This window comes from Otolemur garnettii, unplaced genomic scaffold (assembly GCF_000181295.1).
Source record: "Otolemur garnettii isolate 467f Iridium unplaced genomic scaffold, OtoGar3 scaffold00014, whole genome shotgun sequence".
Taxonomy (NCBI): Eukaryota; Metazoa; Chordata; class Mammalia; order Primates; family Galagidae; genus Otolemur; species Otolemur garnettii.
Window position 1 is genome coordinate 13,118,419 of NW_003852409.1, and position 9,524 is coordinate 13,127,942.

The window sequence follows — 9,524 nt, forward strand, 5'->3', positions numbered from 1 at the left end:
AAAAATGGATTTATAGATTTTTTTTGGCCTCTTTAACTGTAACATAAAATGGCTTTACAAAAATTTGAAGTTTCTAGTTCACTGACTCCTCAAAAGTCTTCAAGTACAAAGGCAACCATGAAAAAGCAATCGAATAAATGGCCAAAAAAATTCAGTATTACTCAGTACACCTTCCAAATACCTTCAAAAAGGTCTTTTTATAATGAAAAAGAAACAAGTTTCAACAAAAGTTTTTCAAACTCTCAACAAATAAAATGTAAATAAATAATTTTTAAGCCAAAACATGAGAAGGACACACACCCTACCACTGTGGAGTTCCACTCCGTAGAAGTCAAGGGTCCGAGCGATGTTGATATAGCAGGACTCGGCTTCTGACTGCTTTAGCCCACTGCAGAAGAGAAGAGAAAAAGCGGAGTTCGCCCAATAAATAGAGGATATTAACTTCAATTTTTAAAAATAAAAAAATCTAGGAAGTTTGATACCATTTCTACCAGGTGAGGAAGTGCCTCACATTATCGATCTCAGACTGACCCTGAACCCTACTGCACCAGGTTTTGCTTTTTCTGCTGAATTTGGCTCCATCTAGCCCTCTCCCTTTTCAATCAAATAGCACTTCCCCTTAGGGAGCTCTCAATAGTCACAGGGAAAAGACTGTTACCTTTCAGAATCCCTGCCCTCATTAGTCCACGTTGCTTAATTAACAGGTAATCTTAGGCCTTTCTGCCTTTATTTCTTTGGCAGTGGCCTCAAGCCCCAACCATCCCTGGCCCTGTACTATTTTCGGACCTTGACTTCTGCCCATGGAGTAATTCTGGGGGAGGCTTGGCAGAGCCTTCTTAGGAGGTACTGGTTGCTTGGCCTTTGTTTTATGGTCTTCCCAAGAAGCAGCGGTCCCTCGGGAGCTGGCCTTCTCAGTCGGGATGGCCTTTATTTGACCTGAACTGAACAGCTGCCGCCGCCGTAGTGTTGAGTAAACGAGGAAAGGGAGGAGAAGGTCAGGACTGGGCATATTTGCTGGAGCTGAGGCTCGCCCAGAGGCAGCTGAGGAAGACTGGTGCCCCCCACTCTGAAGGAAGACATTTTTCATGACCTAAACCCAGGGAGGCCCTGGGATTCAGCCTGCTGGTCAGCATTTTATGTCCATCTGTCTGTCTGGTCTAACAAGACCCGAAGGAACAGCCTGTTTTATTAAATGTAATAAGCTGCTAACAGGTTTACCTGGATGGGTCAATTTGTGGGGTAATCAGATTTCAAAATGGGCATTTCCTTCAGGAATTAACTGATTTCAATGACATCCTAGAAAGGAATGAAGCAGCCATCACCCGAAACTTTGACTGGATTTTGCACTTTACAGAGACGCTAGTTATGCCAAATATATCTGCTACCATACTGCTCAAAGGTTCAAAAACCTCCGACAGCTTGAAAGAGGATTCATGAACAAAAGAAGAGGCTGCATCAAATACCAGGGGACACGATGTCTGCAAATACCCGACCTGCGCTCCCAAAGTAGGTCACCCACACCCCTCACCTGTGCTGCTCATGCAGAGATTCCACCTTTGTTAAAAAGTCATCGCTCTGATCTGGTATAAACTGACTTTCAGAAAGATAGCCTGGATGGTGTATGGAAGGGTCGTAGTCTCCAAAATGAGCTATCAAGACAGAATGAAGGGAAAATTGTTAATTAGTTTTGCCTTTTCCATATGGTCTTTATTTACAAACACCTATAGCATCACAAGAAAAACATTAATTGGAAATACTCTTCCGGAAAGCCCTTCGCCACAGGAATGGAAGCTTGGGAGCTCCAGATGCCACACTGATCTGAACCCTTGCTGTGGGCTCCATACTGCCATACATGGCCCAATTAAATTCCCCTTTCCCCGAGGACACACAAGGAGGAAACTAGGTGTTTGAATCTAGGTCCTGTTCTAATCCCCTATCTCTTCCACACCCCGTGGTCAGCACAGCAGTGTGTGCTCAGGCCTTTGGACAGAGAAAACCCATGGCGGGGGGGCGGGGGGGAAGCCACTCTGTATGTACATCAGGCCCTGTGCTGGCTCCCTCCGTCATACCCCACGGTGACTAAGCCACTGGACCAATCTGCCCCCAAAATGGCATAGGCAGAAGGGTGGCCATCACAACTCACCCCCTGAGATTCGGGGAGGTGTGGACTGGGCTGAATTGGGGTAGGGCTGAAAGGACAGAGCCCAGGCAAGGTCAGTGGCAAGATTCTTAGGAGGAATATACATTCTAAGGTGAGCCACACACAGGAAGACAGATGTTGAGACTGTGAAGGGACCTGCAGCCGCAGCAGGAGGAGGAAGGGGGCATTAGAGAGGGACTTTCAGTCTGGCCCCTGCCCAAATGGTCCCTCTCCCTTGAGATCCTTGACTGCTGTCTGCCAATGTGAAACACTGAGGCCTCTGGTGTGTTGAGGGAACTGGGTAAAAGGACCCTGGGTGAAAACCCAAGAGTCAGGCATGTGGGAACTGAGGACATCCACATCCCTTCGCCAAGACTCAAGATTTTTCATTGGTATAAAACCAGAAGATAATTTCTACCTCTGATGGGTAACTGATCTTGTATTCCATTTTCTTGACAGACATAAAAAGCTTCTATTTCACCTTTTTCTTAAAGTGATTAGCTCTGATCTTTCCAAATGTTTTAAGGAATTTCTTCCTGTAGCTGGCTTCAAACCAGGAGGCTTCCCAGGACTTGCAGGATTATTTCAGAGTACCAACTGAACATGGAAGATTTCTAAATCAAATAACTCCTTTTATATTAGCAGGACAGAGTTTGGGGAAAGCTGTGATGATACTCTGTAGCCAAACCAAGAAGAAAATGGGGTGAGCCATTGAGTTCAAGCTACTTGAGTGAACTTCAGCCAAAGTCAAGAGGACAGATGCTAGGTCATTGCTTTCTTTATCTCTGCACAGCCTCGCCTCCCCTAGCTCACCCTCAGTGGCCTTCACACCTCACGGGCTGTTCTTTAAGATCTGCATGGTAATGAAAGGATCCATTTTCTCTGTACACCGTGCCTTGAGGGCTGCAAGTTGGGGAGACTCACTATGTGGGCCCTGCATCAGGCCTGGCACACAGTAGGTGCTTGGGACTTGGCTGCTCTGATCTGTATAGAGGCTGATGCAAAGTTTAATTCTGGAAGGAGAAAAGGGGCAGAAAGCCAAGTGATGCAGGCACACAGGCTGACTAAGGTTAGACCACAGGCTAGTAAGGCCAGCCAAACACGACCGAGTTGTGGATGGAAATGTGAAGGATGTATGTCAAGCATGGACATGGCCAGTGAGTTTGTACAGGGTAAGGGCACAGTTACAGATGTCTTTAGATGCCGTGGCACAGGTACCCAATGAGGAAGCATAAGAAAGCGTTAGAATCACCTTGTTCAAACTCCTCACGTTAAAGGGGAAGGGAAGAAACTAGGTCCAGAGAAGGGACTCACCCTACAACAGGGTCAAGATCAGGACCCAGGTGATCTGAGCCCCAGTTAGAGCTCCTATCAGGCCTGTAAGCTGCTGCTGGCCATCTGCTGATGATATGGTCATGTCCTCAAAGGTCAACTAAATGCTGTACATGACATTCCTGGGTCCCAAAGCAAAATCCCATAAAATTTTGCTCTGTTCGTTTTATCAGTTCACAGAGAGACTCCTGGATCCTGATGCGGGTATCCATCACGTTAGCCAATAGCCCCAACCCTCATGCCATTCTGCAAACATGCACAGCAAGGGTCTTCCTTCAGTCAAGTCACTGTGGACTTTAAAACACTGAGCAATGGACCTCCCTTGTCAGGTGATTTTCCCCTGAAACCTTAGGCAGCGATTCTGTGCAAAGCTCGTGCTGACCACCAGGGGGAAACAAAGCTAAACGGTCATACACAACATACGCAAAACCCTGGGCGGTTTGCAGGATGATTTCAATGGCATCACCCCACCTGATGCTCATGGTAACCCAGCGGCAGACAATGCTTCTTATCCCCATTAAACAGACAAGGAAACTGAGAGTCAAAGAAGGGGCCCTGCCACTGTTGCTCAGCGGCTAATCTGGAGCACTACACTCCGACCACAGCCCCTACACTTACCTACTACTGAGTAACACATTTTCCTACTTGTGGGGAAGCAACACGTGGAAAAACTAATTAACTACAGTAGAGAGAGAAGTGAGTGCTTCTATGGGAAATACCTTATCTTTAAAGTCCCATGCTTCGTTCTGGCTGCTAATATTTGCGAAGACAGTATCCCCCAGGTTCCCGACCTGTGGCGTTTCAAGCTGTCAGGTTGTTCTACTGGGAAAGTCCTTCACCTGCTGTTCATCCAACTTCAACATGACCTGTCTGTCCAGCCTCCCTCCCCTCCCCCATGCAGGACAGAGGGTGTCCTCTTAGCAGTCATCCTCAGTGCTAGCACCACCCACATCTGCCTCCCCACCCAGCTGCAGACTCCTCAGGGAGAGCAGTGAGTCTTATCTGTCTGTGCGCTCTGAGGTTCGTGCAGAACTTGCATGTGGCACAGGCCTGGAGATTATTATGGAATAAATATGCATTTCAAAAAACTTCTTTTATTTCTACTGAAGACATTTTGTACTTTTTAGGTGCTCATAACTTCTTTAGCCTCTATTTTCTTAGTCCTTTGTAGAGGAGAACCTATTAAAACTTGGAACAGGATTTTTACTTGGTTCTTAAATTTTATTCTAAGTGAAACTTATTGCTTACAATAGGCAATTATTTAGGCAGCTGTCTTATGATTGGGCATGAAAATACAGTAAGAGTCCACACCTGCAGGTTGGGGGGTGCATGATGAGAAATTATTTTGTGAGTACCGTATACATTATTTGGGTGATGGATATCCTAAAGTCATGACTTAATCACTATGCAATGTGTGCATGCAACAAAGTCACACTTGTACCATAAATTTATGTAAATAATAAAATACAACCTTGCCATGAGTCATATACATTTCTAAGGGCTGCATACGTAGTAACTAACTCACTTCCTTTCACTACAACCCTAGAGCGGATGCTGTTACTACTTTTTACACTTGACAGTTAAGGAAGTTGAGGCTTAGACAGGCTCAAGGTCACACAGGTGTGATTGGAAGCGGCAAGACCCAGCTAACATGGTTGCGGTCTGGTGCTCTGACTCAGTGATGGCCCAACGACAAAGCATCTTTCGTTACAGATCACCTTTACACGTATTGCTTCATTTGAACCAAGCGGCCATACTGAGAGCTGTCACAATCTTTACTGTCGCTTCTATTTTATAGTCGAGAAAACCAAGAGTCTCTGCATGTAAGTGGCAAATGGAGATGCCAGGATTTAAATCGGATGTGCCTGCATCCATTCCAGTTAGCATTCCTGTCTCTCAAACTGGAAGCCCTAGTGGTGAACACCAAACTTGCTCTGAGATAGGGAAGAGCTCAGTCGCCTCAGCTGACTGGCCTGGCTGAGATGGAGGCCACCACGTCTACACATCAACAAGAACACGAGCTGACTGGTGACGCATGGCTGGGCCTGCTCCAGAGGTACTGTAGGGAGGAAGGGAACTTCAAATCCACCCAGGCCCATCCCCATCGATGTGCAATCTCTTTGAGTTTCCCCTCAGGGAGGAGGAGCAGGTTCAGTGGAGAGAGTAACACTGAGTCTGGTCCTATTCATGAAGAGGATCCCTGACGATCAAATCAGGCAGTCATCTTTGACAACCTCTGTCCTCCATGCAGGTGGACAGGTAAGCTGCAGGCCCAGCCACCTTGCTCTCCACCTCTCTGATTTGTTTTTTTGCTGGTAGGGGATTAGGCAGGCTCAGGGTCACGTCAGCAGTCCCTGCCAGCCTTCTCCTGGGGGAGACCAGAGGGTGAGCAGTTCAGTGATGTTTGCTCTGAGACCTGACTATCTCGTGCCCTTATCTGTATACCATGCAGTCAGACAAGAGGGTAACAGGCCAAGATGGCTTTGGGCTTACCGGAAGGTTAGAGAGGCTTTCAGGTTAGAGAGTCTCAAGCCAGCGTACTGTAACAGTACCACACAGCAAATCAGCTATCAAGTGACTTGTCACCTTCCATCTGGCTGTGGACCCTTTCTTTTCATGGTGCATACCTACCATCTACCACAGGAGCTGACAGGGAATATATGCTCAGTAAAGTTTCACTAACTGAATGAGTAGATTTGTACTCCAACTTAGCCCTGATGAAAAAATTCCTATCTGGACTTCCTATCCAACATGGTAGCCACTAGCCACGTGTGGTTAGTCCAAATTATGATGTGCTGTAAGTGTAAAATCCAGACTGGTTTTCAAAGACTTAATAGGTAAAAATATATGAAATATCTTGTTCGTAATTTTTTTTGCATTATATTAAAATGATAATATTTTGGATATATTGGGGTTAAATAAAACATTAAAAATTAATGCCATGATTCGTTTTACTTCTTTTTCATGTGGGTACCAGAAAACCTAGAATTACAAATGTGGCTCACATTATATGTCTATGGGACAGCACTGTTAGAGACCAATATATTATATTCCATTAGCAATACTAAAGCTCTAAATTCCTAAGGTCCTGGCAGTGTCTCAGAATGGCACTAAGCAAGTAGCAGGAGTGACTTCCAGTGAATTTCTTGACCTAGCTGGGTCTCAGTTTTCATTTTTGTAAGAGGTGACTGGTACAAATATTTGCCCCACTGGGGTCTGTATGGAGGTCAAATCCGAATACCTGAGCAAAGGCTCTGGAAAATGCGACCTGTGGTAGCTGCCTAGTGTCTGATAGGCTCCCTTGGGGGAAAACCCCACCACAGCTCATCCACTCCCTTCCCCGGAACCACCTTCTCTAATCCACCATCCCTGTGCTGGAGGACAGCGTAATCTGGGTAAAAGCAGGACTGTCCAAACAGCCGGAGATGCCCCGCCCTGCAGGATTCCTGGGAAAGAAGGATTTCGTCAAACAGGAGAAACCGGTGACTTTCTCAACACATAGGTCAGAACAATCTGTCCTCCCGCGAAACTCCCCCTTCATGACTTACATTGTACTGCATAGGATGCCAGAACCACTGCTGAGTTAAGAGGGCAGGTTAACCTGTCAGGAGAGAGACACATTAACACAGTCACAAGAACCGACAACAGACAAACGCTCATAGGTCACGGGTAGCACCTGTCTTTCTTTTCTGGGATTGACCATTAACAAGCAATTTGAATCCTCACAAAACAACTTTATAATGTACATCAATCTCAAACAGCAAATACAGATGGGAACATATTAAGGATTTTAAGAAATAGCTTTTTCGTGTTTAAAATAATACACACCATAAATACCATAGAGCTATAAGGTCTAAAGTGGGCCAGTCTTTTGGCTGATCAAGAAAGGTCAGGTTCATATCTCTAACAGGGAAAAAAAGCGAGGAAACTGTACTCTTAGATCAATGGGCAGCCTTCAAATATTTCTAGTAAAGACGTGAGACTCTTCAAAGTGCTCTCTAACTAAATTCCTGAGTTCTAGCGACTGTGACTCTGGATTACCCTCTTTCTAGATTGTAACATCCTCTTAGAAGGGAAAAGTAGAAGAGTATTTTGGATTTTAAAACTTGCCATGACTTGGCGCCCATAGCACAATGGTTACAGCACCAGCCACATACACTGAGGGTGACAGGTTTGAACTTGGCCCTGGGCCAGCTACAACTGCAACAAAAAAATAGCTGGGTGTTGTGATAGGCACCTGTATTCCCAGCTACCTGGGAGGCTGAGGCAAGAGAATCAGTTAAGCCCAAGAGTTTGAGGTTGCTGTGAGCTGTGACGCCACAGCACTTTACCAAGGCACTGTCACCGAAGGTGACAGTGAGACACTGCCTCAAACACCCCCCCCCCAACTAAGATTCCCACATCTATTTACTCTCTGCAGTGCTACAGGGTTCAGGGGTCTGTCTCCATCTCCCAGTCCTCCTGCCACCTACTAGAAATCCTCAACTTGGGATAGACCAGTTTTTCTTTCCTCTTCAGTTCTCGGCCCTCTCAAACGCCCCACTTCTCCAATGACTACCCCTCCGTCTTGGTCATATTTGAAACTTCTGACTGCTCCCTTTTCTGCACTCAACTGCAGACTCCATGGTCTGCCCGGGAACTTGCTCATCACAGGACAGGGACCAGCGCCAGACAAGCAGAGTGGGTTGGGGAGGGACAGCAGTAAGGGCTTGCAGGGCGGAGAGAGGTCTGACAAATGGTGCTATCCTTAACAGTGACACAGGAAGACACTGGGATTTTCAAAGCATTCTTCCCAGCAACCCAGTGGGGAAGTGGAGAAAATGTGCGGTTTCCATGGCAGCCTGTGCAGCTCCCGACCTGCTGGCCCTCCAGGGTTCCCCTTCCTGGGCACTGTACTGTGTGCTGGTCTTGCAGGTGTACACTGAAGGTGACTTTTCCCACCTGAGGAGCCCCCCACCTTTGCTCAAGTAACTCTGGGTAAAAGCAGGACTGTTCAAACAGCCAGAGATACCCTGCCCTGCAGGATTCCTGGGAAACAGGAGAAACTGGTGACTTTTTCAATACATAGGTCAGAACAACCGGTCAGAACTTCAGAATGCTCTCACCAAGTCTGCAGATGTGTCCCAGGGATACTCACTGCCTACTCGTTGATCTGGAGAGCCAGAGTGCCCTCAGAGACCGCAGGCAGGAGAAGGAGGGTATCAGCCACTCACTCTCCTAGCAAGATGACTTCAACTAAATCTAGGCCAGTGTCCTTGCTAGAGGAAGAGCAGGTGAATGAGATTTGGAGAGCAACTGGGAAAGTAGCTAAAGAAATACCATCTACATCAGCTGTTTTCCTTTTTTTTTTTTTCAGACAGTCTCACGCTGTTGCCTTTGGCAGAGTGCCAGGGTGTCATCATAGCTCATAGCAATCTCCAACCCTTGGGGTCAAGTGATCCTCCTGTCTCACTTTTCTATTTCTCCTTTTTCTATTTTTAGTAAAGACGGGGTCTCACTCTTGCTCAGGCTGGTCTTGAACTCATGAGCTTAAGCAATCCACCTGCCTCGGCCTTCCAGAGTGCTAGGATTACAGACAAAATAGATAAGTGTTTTGCCATCTTTATGGCACACTTGAACCTATAAACTCCTGTGGCACACTTAAATTATGTTGATAAAAAAAAGAGCAATGTAAAACAATACACTTATTGTGCTTTGAACTTCATTTGAAAATAATTTAATTAACGGTCTTTGAAAATGTTTGCGGCACACCTAAGATCCTTTCACAGCATACCAGTGTGCTGTGGCACACTGCTTAAAAAATCACTGATCTAGATGAAAGAAATAACCCGCCCCCCCCAAATCAGAAAACATCTCTCCAAAGAATGGTGTTCAAAATCCATACTAAAGAACACTAAAAGCCTGCATTCTTTTTTGGGGGGCGGGGGGCACAGAGTCTCACTATGTTGTCCTTGGTAGAGTGCCGCGCTGTCACAGCTCACAGCAACCTCAAACTCCTGGGCTCAAGCGATTCTCTTGCCTCAGCCTCCCAAGTAGCTGGTACTACAGGTGC

General features: G+C 46.3%; 1 protein-coding gene across 1 annotated transcript in view; it reads right to left on the reverse strand.

Annotated features, from left to right (window-relative positions):
* Positions 1 to 9,524, reverse strand: part of PTPN3 (protein tyrosine phosphatase, non-receptor type 3) — a 118,187-nt gene that overhangs the window by 59,162 nt on the left and 49,501 nt on the right. The window contains exons 7-9 of the mRNA XM_012802312.2: positions 7,021 to 7,073; positions 1,529 to 1,649; positions 301 to 388 (exon numbers count right to left, since the gene is read on the reverse strand). Of these exons, the coding sequence (XP_012657766.1) occupies positions 301 to 388; positions 1,529 to 1,649; positions 7,021 to 7,073 (262 nt within the window). The remainder of the gene's footprint in view (positions 1 to 300; positions 389 to 1,528; positions 1,650 to 7,020; positions 7,074 to 9,524) is intronic.